Source organism: Carassius gibelio, chromosome A2 (genome assembly GCF_023724105.1).
Source record: "Carassius gibelio isolate Cgi1373 ecotype wild population from Czech Republic chromosome A2, carGib1.2-hapl.c, whole genome shotgun sequence".
Lineage (NCBI taxonomy): Eukaryota > Metazoa > Chordata > Actinopteri > Cypriniformes > Cyprinidae > Carassius > Carassius gibelio.
Genome location: NC_068372.1, coordinates 12,148,486 through 12,161,283, shown reverse-complemented (window position 1 = coordinate 12,161,283; position 12,798 = coordinate 12,148,486). Strand labels below are relative to the sequence as shown.

At 38.9% G+C, this 12,798-nt stretch overlaps 1 protein-coding gene across 10 annotated transcripts in view; it reads left to right on the top strand.

Annotated features, from left to right (window-relative positions):
• The window catches only part of LOC128026610 (receptor-type tyrosine-protein phosphatase F), a 210,817-nt gene that overhangs the window by 181,913 nt on the left and 16,106 nt on the right, over window positions 1-12,798 (top strand). For all 10 annotated transcript variants that reach the window (XM_052613859.1, XM_052613886.1, XM_052613871.1 and 7 more), the window contains 3 exons: window positions 2,897-3,057; window positions 7,767-7,879; window positions 10,884-10,981. In XM_052613859.1, the coding sequence (XP_052469819.1) occupies window positions 2,897-3,057; window positions 7,767-7,879; window positions 10,884-10,981 (372 nt within the window). The remainder of the gene's footprint in view (window positions 1-2,896; window positions 3,058-7,766; window positions 7,880-10,883; window positions 10,982-12,798) is intronic.

Here is a 12,798-nt window from a genome sequence, read left to right as displayed (position 1 = left end):
TGAAATCGACCAAATAAAATGTGACCAAATGTTATTTGATTATAGTAGTAATAACCATCAATGTTAAATTAATGAATCAACCAAATCAAATACACTTAATCGTTATACTTAAAAAATTAAATGTATACATTAAAACAAATATATATTATAGGTTTGGGATTTAAAAATTTTGCGTTAGTCGTCATCTGCTCTTCTTCAGCTCTGAATATTAGCTTTGTACAAGCTTCACTCATGGCACATAAACAAGCCCAGAGCAGTGTGAAATCGGATGAGAGATCGAGTCTGTTTAAACAAGTGCAGACAAGCAAGCTTAAGATGTATTAAATGGGAGCAAGAGACAGTACTTTGGCAGGTTAAAAAAGAAGAGAGATGTTCAGAGGAAAAGGAGCATTAGAGAACAGTGAACTTTTGAAGAAGGAAGCATAAGAAAAAAGCAGAACCAGGAGGAAGGGTGAAAGAGAGAGCATCAGCTGGCAGGTGGAGTTAGGAAGGAGGGCCTGTGGCGGCCGAGCTGTTTCCGCCAGATAAAGTATTTACATTAGCAGAATACACGCACTGAGACCCCAGCGCTGAGATGATGTCATTAACCGTTCCCGTTCCTCTTCTGCCTGAGGATGCACACCCATCCTTATCCGCTCAATGGATTTTGCGTTAGTTAGTATTCAGCTTTCTTGTGTTTTTTTTTTTTTTTCTCTCTTTTTGTTTTGTTCTTGTCTGTAGGAAATATGAAACACATTAGTGAGAGTTAACTGCCTTTAACACATCATACTCACATTGTGTTAAAGCTCCAGAGGAAGCAGAGTGCTGTCTTTTCATTCACCTCTGAAGCATCACTAAAAAACGCATTGAAAATGAATAAAAACAAGATTTCTGAATCCCTTTGATGGGTAAATCTCACAAAGAAATGTCTAGCTCATGTTTTATTACACAAAAAGAGGCCTATTTTTAGGGCCATTAAAGTTGCCATTTTATGTTCAAAATCTCATTACTGTAATGTGAGAAAATGACATTCTCATTAATGTAATACAGTAATGTGGCTAATTGTACATTTAACATTATATTTCATCATTCAACGGAAGCTTTTATCCAAAGCGACTCACAAATGAGGAAAATCACAAGCAATTTATCAGAAGCGAACAAACAGTATTCACAGTGCTGCAGTGCAGAGCTTTGAGGTTAAACCAAAGAAGCCGGAGCAGAAGTATAAATGACAAAATAGAGAGAAATATAATAGTTTATTTAGAAATGGACTTATTTTGATTTATTTTCTTTATTTTTGATTAATATTTTTTTATTTTATTTTTTTCGGGATGAAGTATGAGAGATTTGCCCTGATGGTGAAATGATCTTCTTTACGCTAGAAAAGCAAGCTTAACTGTCTCCTAACCAGCTGAGATGCTTTAAGAAGCATTGAAATCTCTTCCATAATGATCAAAATGTTTGCCCTAACTGACTAAGCTAATAATACAACATTCTGTTGGTTACTTGATTTCTGTTTTAGAATTATTTTTTTTCTGTGTAGCCCCGCCCACTAAGAACTCTCATTGGGTCCAGAATCCTGCTCTACATGATTGTGCACAAAAGGTGGTGGCTGGTTTTACATGGTTAAACTGGGTTGATCAAATTGACTGGTAGTTGGCGAACCTAATAAAAACCTGGTAAATTAAGTTGGTTAAAGCTGGTAGCCAACGTTTTACCTGCAAAAAAAAGAGGTTCCAAAACCTAGCTTGAGATGTTGACCTGTTTTTTAGTTTTTTTTTCAGCAGGGTTGATAAAGAGAAGCTACAATTATGCATTGAAAGTTATATTTCCAGTACATCGCACATACATAACCACCGGGAGCATTGACGATAACACGTCTTCATGACTTCATGACTCTCCTCCAGCTAATATCCTGCTTATCTCTTCAATTAATATCTGTGCGCTCTTAGACATGTCAAGCTGAGCTGAGCAAGTGATCCGGATTATGGTGCCCCGCTCTGTGTGACGGGATGGAGCGGGAGAAAGAGAGATAAAGAAAGAGAGGGAAGGCGAAGGGGTTTGGCCATTAGGGAAATAGTGTCCACGTGGATGGCCTCTCCCAACGCAGACAAAGGGAGTGGTAGTGACAAGCCCGTCTTTCCTCACTTTCCTTTCTTTCCTTCATTCTTTTTCCTTGTTTCTTTTTTAGAACAGGCGGTTTGTGAGGCAAAATTCGAACCTGTCCCATGGCGCGTGCATGGAATAGGGCACAGGGGGAGACGTCTCATTTATGTCCCTTTATACTGGCTCTTTTTTCTTCCTGTCACTCCCTCCCTTCCTCAAGCCAGCTCACTATCACCATGGTTTAGTGTACTAATGAAGAGGATATGATTCATGTCCTCAGATTCCATTTATCAAAGTGCATAGGTCCTCTCCCTCTGTTATTCTCACACAAATTCCTCTTTCCTCTTCCTCTACATGGTCACATGTTCGCAGAGGTTCAACTTATCAAAGGTGAATGTGTGTATGGCAGGGTTTAAGAGGAACCGTGTTAATGTAAACCTAGCCTGATATGGAGACAGATGTGAGGATCTGCTATGTGCAATTTTTATTTTCATTTAAGTAGTTGAATTTAAAACGTGCTGCAAAACCAGAAATTAGGGGGAATTTTAAAAATTGTGAATTCCAGAGCTCCAGAACCAGAACTGGGTCCCACTTTGTATTAAGTGGCATTAACTACTGTGTACTTACATTTTAATTAATCATTTGGTACAATGCACTTTTTGTGTACATACATGTTTTTACATTGTACTTATACTTATATTTATATTGATTAAATCAATGCTGCCTTCAGCAAAGGATATAGAAATATAAGAGTTATTTATACACAAGATTTTTTTCTCTGTGGACTAACTCAGACGTTCTCTCTCTGTAGCGGACCTTCTCGGCCAGCCCATACTCGGACCCCATCATCGTGCAGGATAAAAACATTATGCAGCCCAGTATGGACCAGCCTGAGATGCTCTGGGTTATGGGCCCTGTTCTTGCCGTAGTGCTCATCATCATCATAGTCATCGCCATCCTGCTCTTCAAGAGGTGAGCAAGAGTATTCCCATCACTCTTTCCCACCAGCAGCAGTGAGGTGCACTGTAGCTTTACCTTTCAACAGAGCTACCAGTGAAAAAGATGTATTCAGTCAATAGTGTAGTGATATATGAAGCACAGCTCACATGTCACTTTCAAGCAAGCTGCTTTCTCTTGGTCATTGCCACAAATTAACTTGAACCTGTTGCGAGAGGTTGTCTTTGTGGGGAACTTTTTCACCCTCACATGAAGTTCCTATTGTAATGACTGAATTTCACCTAGGAAAGTTTGCTAAACGGTAAATACAGTAAATATGACTTAAAGGTACAGGTTGTAGGACCTGCCACGAGAGGGCGCACTACCAAAACAACAACAATCGCGTGGTTTGATGATGCTAAGAAGGAGCGTGGAATGATGGGATTTGTTGTCTTCTACCCAACCGGTGACAGCCATCAATCAGACGGAAAGATAAATCATGGATTTAACGCAAGTTCAACAATTTGCGCGAGTAGATTACATACAAATTCAATGCAGAGACGGGTTCTCACACGGGTCTAGAGACGCGATGCCCCGCATTTGGTGTGTATGCCCCATAATACCTAAAAAGATACGAATCAAAACAACTCACCTGTGGAGTAAAACACAAGCGAGATCAGCATCTCTTTCTAGTTGAAGTTTGTTGCGAAGCTCTCTTCAACTAGAAAATGCAACTCCAATATTGATCCTCGCTCTTTCTCTTCTCTTGTCCCAAACTCTTCTTGGATCATTTGGTTGGCCTGTACGCTTACGTTTACGGGAGCTGTCCTTGTCGAGAGAACCAGCGGCAGACGGTAAATGGTAATTATGTTCCATAAGTAGGTAACACAATCCACCATAAAACGTGCAAGAAGCAGTAAATAAGGAACTGCTTGAAGCAAGCTAGTGTTTTGCTGGACGCTAGACACTACTTCCGCATTTGTCCACGACACTTTACGTCAGTAAAGGCTAACTAACGTCATTGACAGGCGACTACACTGCCCCGTGTCACTGTTGAGAATGGGAATTTTCTTATAATTTACAAGTAGTTCTCAATTAGTGGTGTTTAACTAGATGAATTAATCAGCATTTCATGTAATTATTTCTATATTATATTAATTGGCAGACCTAGTTTTCACTTTTTTTTGAGTGGGTAGTGAAGTGTGCCCACCTTTTTTTCTCTCTGAGGTCATATCTCTCAAAGTTTACTAGATGTGATGGAGACAAATATCAGCCTCTTTGAAGGTCTCATTTCAGATGAAATACACCCCTACACATTGTCGGTGTGACTCCTTGTCTTTTTTGGATGCTTTGTACATGGAACAAGATGTGGCTAATTTTAGCTAGCTTTTCCGCCGAGAAAACAAAAGGAGGACAATATTCATTATGACATCTTGACTCAGCCGAATAACAAAGACATGTAGCTTGCAGCATGACCTGGTGGTCCCATTCACAATGCTGATACAGTACTGACTAATACTCCCTCCAGCCTATCTTGGTAAAATCCCTTATTTCAGAGCAAACCTTGCATTTGTTTTGCTCTGATTTTCTCAGCGTTCAACACAAATCCACCATATCAGCCCCCCTGATGGTGCAAGACTCTTTTAGCTTTGCAGTGACTCAAATTGAGGCCGTTCCTGAGTGAAGATGCAGCAGTGAAATGGCAGCGTCAGCTTTCAGTCTCGGCAGGCGAGTGGTTATGTGACTGTGATGCCACACCCTGCTGATGCTATTCTAAAAGCTGTCATCCTCCACTGCCCACCGCTGCAAGCCAGAGAGTCCAGCGAGTAGCTCTGCTATTGTATTACTGCAGAACTGATAACTGGCCTTTCGCTGCTAGCCTTAACTTTTTCTCTCCTTTTCACTCTTGACAGTCATGTTGTTGCTGGAGGTCACGAGTTGCTGTATTGTATTTATTGTTGCTAACAGGAATTCCTATCACTGGCTGCTCTAATTCTGCACAACTTGACAATAGCTTTTTGAAAATCTGATCACAAATGAGATGTATTAGCCTTTATGACAGAATCAGGTTTTTTAATATTATTATTATTATTTTTATTTTTTTGCTTAAATTAACATATAATTATATAGGGTTGCACGATATTAATATTTCTGCTGAAGCAGATAATTTCTTTAAATTATCCACCAAAATATGTCATTTTAAATGCTACAAGCGAATTTAGGCATCACAACATTATAATGTACAGTATGGAAAATATTCATTTTGAGATCTAAATGTAAAAAGTGATTAATAATAATCTATAATAATCAATATGTGTTTGTATATAAATTAAAGCAGTGGATAATATGTTGTGTTATATGAACAAGATCGATAAGAGAGAATTGTTAACAAGGTTTTCAACCCAGTAATAAAGAATCAAAAACAAATATCTAATATTTCATAACATACAGTATAACCTGGTTTTGAAATATATATATATATATATATATATATATATATATATATATATATATATATATATATATATATATTGTGTACATCTATAATTTTGTGTTTGTATATAAATCTAAGCCGTTGATTATACGTAATGCTACATAAACGGAGTTTTCAACATTATTTTTTATTATGTCCCGTAATGTGGACATAAAAGATGTTGGATCACCTACTTAATATTGATTAGCTAAAGCAAAGGCTAGCGTTGCGTCAGTAAAGTCATTTTATATAAGTATTCATTCATTTCCTCTTTTCAAATCATCATCTTCAAACACAAAGTCAGATTTCAGCAGGACGTTTTTGAAGCGTAAGGTTAGCAGCACAACTCACTTGAGTCTCTGCGTGTCTGACAGCCACTAATCACGTGTCTCTTCCTTCCTCCGCTCCGTACAACTGCAGCAAACAGGAGAGGTAGGTACCCTCAGATCATGGCCAGGTGTCTTTGTGTCACAGTTTTCATTTCAGAAGAGTCATCTGTCTCGCTCTTCACAGGCTGCAGGGTCTGCAGGTGTGGCCGCACACATTACTGTTCATTAGCATGTTGTTTTGAACGACTATCCGTTCAGTTCATCCAAAACAATATGTTGGCTGAAATTGCCTTTCTGCACAGAGATTGCCAGTAGTTCACCCTCACACCCTGCTGTCCTTGAAAAGCTCCAGTCCTTTACAGTTTACGTGGTTACAGTAGTGCATGCTTGCTGTTGTGATGGTGATTTATTTTTGGAGATGTGTGCTGTGCTGTGCTGTTCGTGTTGATCCTTCACCTCCTCCTGAAGGTCCTCAGACTGTGTGTGTGCAGTCAGCCTTTCTGCAGTCTCACCTGAGCCCTGAATGGCCCATTGTAAAGGAAATGCCAGCCCGGCGGCTGCCGAAATAGAAATGTTCTCATCTTCAAAGCTGACATTTCCCTCCACCGAACTGTTCTTTTAAATTTTTTTCCACTTCCTTCTTACTGGCTAATGTATGAAATCTCTCCCTCACAGACGTACACACTCTCTCACAGAGCAAAATGGTCATTTTCTGTTATTTTTATCTCTGCGCTTTATTCTGAACCCACTACAAATGGATCCTTTTAGCCTCTGGTGTATATGTATTAACTTCAAACTGAATAATTGAAGTGTGCTGAGACTTACTGTACGTACAAGAAAGACGAGTGAGGCTATGTGTCCGGCGCTCTAGTGATTAGCGATGTAGTACGACCAGGCTCTGTTAAAAAGCATTTGCTAAAACCCCTTCGGTGTCCGCCTCATTTGAGCTCTTCAGGCTTTATGAAAGCTAGAAAACTGTGCTCAGAACCTTACAAATTGAGTGCAGTGAGATGTGAAATGTCCCATGCAGTTGGCTCTTCCCTTTTGGTCAGGGATTTGTGTCCATGTGTCTGAGGATGGGTTTCCACTGACAGATGTTCTGCGTCTGTGTGTGTGTGCGCACACGACAGCTTTACCTGCTGGAAGAGTGCACTCAGGAGTGCAGGTGCTACAGTGGCATAATTACCGGTGTTGTGCCATCCAGCTGATTTGCTAATTACCTAGTCGCCTTGTTTTCCCCACAAACAAGGAGCATAGCACCCTGAATATTTAGTGAGCTTGCAAACAGAATCAAGTGAAATGCTGAACAAACACGCTATTTGGCTTTTATTCCGAATCACTTGTGACCTCTACGCATCCCAAAGGGAGTTCATAATGTTTTCTAAAAGCAGTGAAGCTTTAACAAGAAATGATGCTCGTGATTTTTATACTGATCATTTATCGTCTCGAAGACCCCTTGAAAACAAGTTTGGAGTTTTGTGGTTGTAGTTGACTTTAATATACTCCTGAAAGTTGACAAGAAGAACTTAGATATACACGTTTAAAGATATAATTAATTCATTTCATTTATTAATTTAATTTAAATTGCATTTAAAATGGGGACTAACCAAAAATATTATATAACATACTATGTAATGCATCCTTGCTAAGTAAAAAATAACTTTGAATAGTATTGTATAATAAATGGATAATTTTATGTCAAATTTTGCTCAATCAAATCCTCTCTCACAAATCATGTATTACGTCGTCGACACAGGGCACATAGGTGTTTAATAGATGTTCATTAATGAAGAGTCTAATGTCCACATGTCTCTGTCCCATCCCTCAGATTCTTTAATTTGTCTTTGTTATCCGTTTCAAATATTTCGAATCTGTTAGTGGCTCTGACATGGTCTGAATGTGTCAACAGAAGCACTCATGCTGACTCCATTTTGCTCTTACAGGAAGAGGGCATCCCCCCTACCCAAAGATGATCACTCTAGTGGAGTGAAGGATTGTCTTCTGGCCAACTCGTCTGATCCTGTAGAAATGAGGAGACTCAACTACCAGACACCAGGTAACACATCATACACCATATGTACTGTAGACACACATTACCAGTCTGCCAGAGCACCATGTGTTCTCTACCATATGCATGCGTGCACTTTTCCTCTGACTCAGTGTGTGATATTTGAGCTTCACCATATGCTCAATGCACGGACAAATTCATTCTCTTCCTTGCATACACAATGCATGAACATTATCCCATTGTACTATATAATCTGTATCTTGTTCAGTAACCCTGATATAATTCTTTCTGTACACAAACCCACGTCAGCATATGCCACCGAATATGTCATTTAGCATAGTCACACGGTGACTGAAGTGACAGCGTGTCTTTGTAATCAGAATGATCTATGACTGCCGTACGTATCTTCGAATTTTTATGGCCCACCCACCACAGCCATAAAAACAGAGCACATGTGAGAGGAGGCACTTTCAGTCATAACACAGAATCTGGAAGCCAGATATTAGCTGCTCTACAGAAACGCTACTATGTGGTTGTTTATCATTTATTTTATTTTATTTTTTAATAAATAGATTTCGTTTTTAAGTTTCAAAGTGAAGTGTATGGTGTTTTTAATGTTTGAAACAAATGTACTGTTTTATGTGAATGTTTAGTAACTGTTTAGTGTGAGTATACTAAATGAGCGTTGGGTGTAGGAAAACGTAATGGAGCGCTTCATATTGCATAGTATTATTTGTCTTTTGGTGGCTCTGAATTTAGCAGTTCATTGCAGTTCCTCCGTTTACTGTCTCATCTCCTTGGAGTGTCTTATATGGACTCAATTCACCCAAAGGCCTCTTGCACTCTCAACCCCTCTTTGTTAATTAGCCTTCCTGCTTGCCATTCCTAAGGTGAGTAAGAGGCAGATCGGTGACGCTAAGAGAAAATGTCAGGCCTGCCTCTGTCTTCTCTAATAGCGGAGCGGTGGCAGTCGAGCCAGGTTATTACAGACCTTTTCAGTCCTGAAGAGCACATAATTACCGCAGGCAAAACAGCCATACAGCTCTGTTACCGTGAATCCCTCTGCCACAGCCAGCAGTTTTCATACGAGTGGCGACAGCCGCACTTCACATTTCAACGTTTGATTAATTTTTGAAACACCGGATTGTGTTTTTGTGTTGTTTATTAGTACAAATTATGTAATGGTATATTAAAATAGTTTTTTTTTTCTTCAACTACAGGTACTTTTATGCCTCTGGGTATTTCTTTTTTCTTCTATTAGTTATTTGAAGGTTACATTAAAATATTTTTATGGTTTATTTTTTATTATGACTTTTTAAAATGTCTTATGTAAAGACTGTAAAAATATTGATAATAATTACACTTATAAAACAGTTTTTAAAGGGTTATTATAAAATATTTAAAATAATTAATAATTCATGACTGTCCCTCAGTAACCTGTACCATCATTTTCATTAAAACCAGCTATTTTGTTAATAATAGCAACAGTTAATAGATACATCATGAATGGAGTATTTATGTGTGAACATATGATTTAATTATGTGTCATTTAGGATACATGACACACTAGTTATACAAATAGCCTTCTAAAAAAGGCAGGAAAAGGCAAGAGTAAAAAAAATAGTTTACTTGAGATGTGATGAAAATGATATTGTGGTGAATTATATCCTGTTTATGACGGTTCAGTAAAAATGGCATAATTCTCCTGTGACGCATATGTTAGGTACAGCATACACACATGCCCATATTTTAATTCTGTTTCCTGCCATTGTCTTGGATGTAGCAGTCAGGTTATTTTTCCAGTCCCTTATCTACACATTTCTGGATGCATTTTCACTTGAATGACCTTGGACGTTCATTTCAATTCCAGACATCTTGTAATCTGCATGCCTTGCCCTGCTTTGCATTCTGGGTTGTAGCTCTTCACTGCCTAATTAATTTGCTGTTTAACGTGGATGTAGCCTATGCTGTATTCACTTAATGTGCTCATGGCGGAGCTTATTGCACTATTAACCTCTAAATATACAGAATACTATGCGTCTCGTTTGTGTGCTAGAAAACCGTGGTAGTTATATGTAAATGGAAAACATGATTTTTGAATTATAAATGATGATGGCATGTGTCTGAATATATGTAATATATGTACTACTTTCCAGCTATGAAAAACAAAAACAATGTCAGTAGGATTTTTATTCACTGACTATTTAAGATACAGTATTTTGTGATACTCGGGTAGAAAGTTATTCCTTGTGGTTAAATTGCTTAATAGTCATAAATGATTTTTGTCCTTGTCTAAAGTTGCTTTGTCACATACTATATACTGTATATGGCGGTCCATCAAGGTGACTGTAAGACTATGCGCAGTATCCTTAACTGTTACTGTAAAACTTTTCTTCTGACATTCACATTCTGTTCAGATATAATTGTGTGAGTGTTGTAGCACATATTTCACCAAAGCAATCTACCAGAAGACCAGTTTTTGGCATCACGTCAGTGTGATTGATTAAGAGAGTGGCCTCATGATCCTGCGGCCCACTGTCTTGCAGTAACGGTCGCATGTAGCTGGCAGGGGGTTCAACCACACATTACTGTGCTCACTGTGGGTATAATGAACTCATAATGGGGAATCATACCCAACCATGTCCCATTAAGCATCTCAGTCCAGCTCGTTCCAGCTACCTAACCCCCCCCCCCCCCCCCCCCCCACACACACACCCATTCCTTATCAAACAACACACAAGCTGAACATTTCCTCAGATCCAACTGAGCATGTAGCCTTGATACATTAACAGGCACTGACAGGGAACTGTTGACCCCCCAGACAAGAAATCCAGTGCATGTTTGGGGGATTGACGTAAACAGACACAATATACGTCAGTGCAAATCTCTCAGAGGGATCATGTCACATCAAGGTGCAAGAAGAACCTATTTATGTTGTGCCCTCCTCAACTCAAATCTGACAGACTCACTGCCTGCTGTAACGGTACAGTGCATCAGGTGTGATATTCTGGGATGTGCTCACCAATTCTCCTTGTCTTATTTTCTTTTGTAGGAATGAGGGAACATCCTCCTATATCTGTCTGCGAGCTGGCAGACCACATAGAGCGACTCAAGGCCAACGATGCCCTCCGATTTTCACAGGAATATGAGGTAATACAGCAGCGACTGGTGCAGCTTGAATGTTTTGCATCTGGTTTACTTATAGTTACACATTTTCTAGGACAGGGGATGCTAATCCTGCTCATGGAGGACCACTTTCCTGCAAAGTTTAGCTTCAGTGATATTCAAACAAACTTAAACCAGCTAATTAAGATGGCCACTTAAAAATAACAGGCAGTAGTGTTTGAAGCAGGGTTGGAGCTGAAGTCTGCATGAAGGTGGCCCTTTAGGAGCATAATCCGACCACATCAGAAACAGATCTGAAGCAGCTAGTTAAGATCTTCAGAAACACGCTATAATTACAGACAGGCGTGTTGGAACAGAGTAGGATCTGAACTCTGCAGGAATGTTGATCTCCAGGAACAAGATTTGGCACCCCTGGTTTACTGACTTTCCTGGTAAAGTTGCGTTCACACTGATGCTGGTTAAAGCGCCGATCTATGAGCTACAATATACAGATGTATCAGGATCACTATCTGCGCTCTCATTTGTATTCGTCATAACTGATCATTTTCATTAAGTCAGGCTTTTCTGTTGCTTTGCCAATGGTCTCTTCCACTCATGTTGCTAGAAATCACCAAATCTCATGGAAAATGAACTGTATCTGGTCACTTCACCGTGAGGAAAAATTTTGCAAATGTGTAACTTTAGGGGTACCATGGTTTGTTACTGGGGAAGTACTCTCAAAGGGTCATATCCGTACCTTAATCAGTCCCTCCAGGATTTTGTGATTCTGCAATCGTAGAATGTAACACAAAATCAAGCAAACTCTGCAATATTCAGAAGTCCTTGCGAATTGTTTTTTCAAAATGTCTGTAGATTTTGGGCCTAGACCTTCCATGGTTACCCTGTAAAGACACTACTTTGTTTCTGACAAGCTCATCAAGGAGAAGAAAGGAAGTCAGACTTTTACTGCTTTTCAGATGGTCATTCAGATTTTTGTATTTGCGATGGTGTTTAATGAACAACACCAAAGACTTTGTAGTTCGAACTTTAATCTGTTTGAAACATTTGTTTTCTTTTTACATGTGAATTCTTCAAAACTAGACTACTGCTACATATTTAATGTTTTTTTTTGGAACCTTGTCGTTGCCAGAGTAAACATCCTTTAATAGTTAATTCTCTGCAGAAACTCAGCAAAACTTCATTCAGTTTACTAGAGCTGTTCTTTTTTCTTGGTTTCCATTCTTTGGTCCTATATGGCATTTCAATTTCCTCCCATACTTTCTCACTTCGCTGTTATCTAATAGATTCTCCTGCCATCAACACTTAGAGCTGCCACATCCGGTGTTATGACAGCTGTTCGAGCTTGCCTCTCCAAGATAGGCAGATGTTATTTTTTCCCAGGATCTCTCTCTAGAAATCTTCAATATACACATAGGCCTTGTCACTTCTTCCTGAAGTTGAGATAAAAGCCTGTAAAACCCTAAAGGTGTGGAAATATTTAATTAAAATAGCAGACGGTGTTGGCCCAGTTGCTGTTGAGTTTTAGATAAACACTTGGCAATGATGTATTAATAGATTTGTTTTAACCATTGGAAGAGACCAGTTGCAGATGTTTATGAGTAAAGAAGTTGTTGATTTGCTAGAATCACTGATCTTTTTTTCATATGTTCCTTTGTTCTTCTTTTCTCACTCTGGTCTCTTTTTCCCCATTATAGTCATATTTATAATAAAACTGGTTACACTTAAGTATAACAATTCTCACCATTAACCAGTTGCTTATTAGCATGCCTATAATTAACATATTGGCTGTTTATTAGTACTTATATAGACGGTTTCAACGGCAACAACATAAACAAACGTTA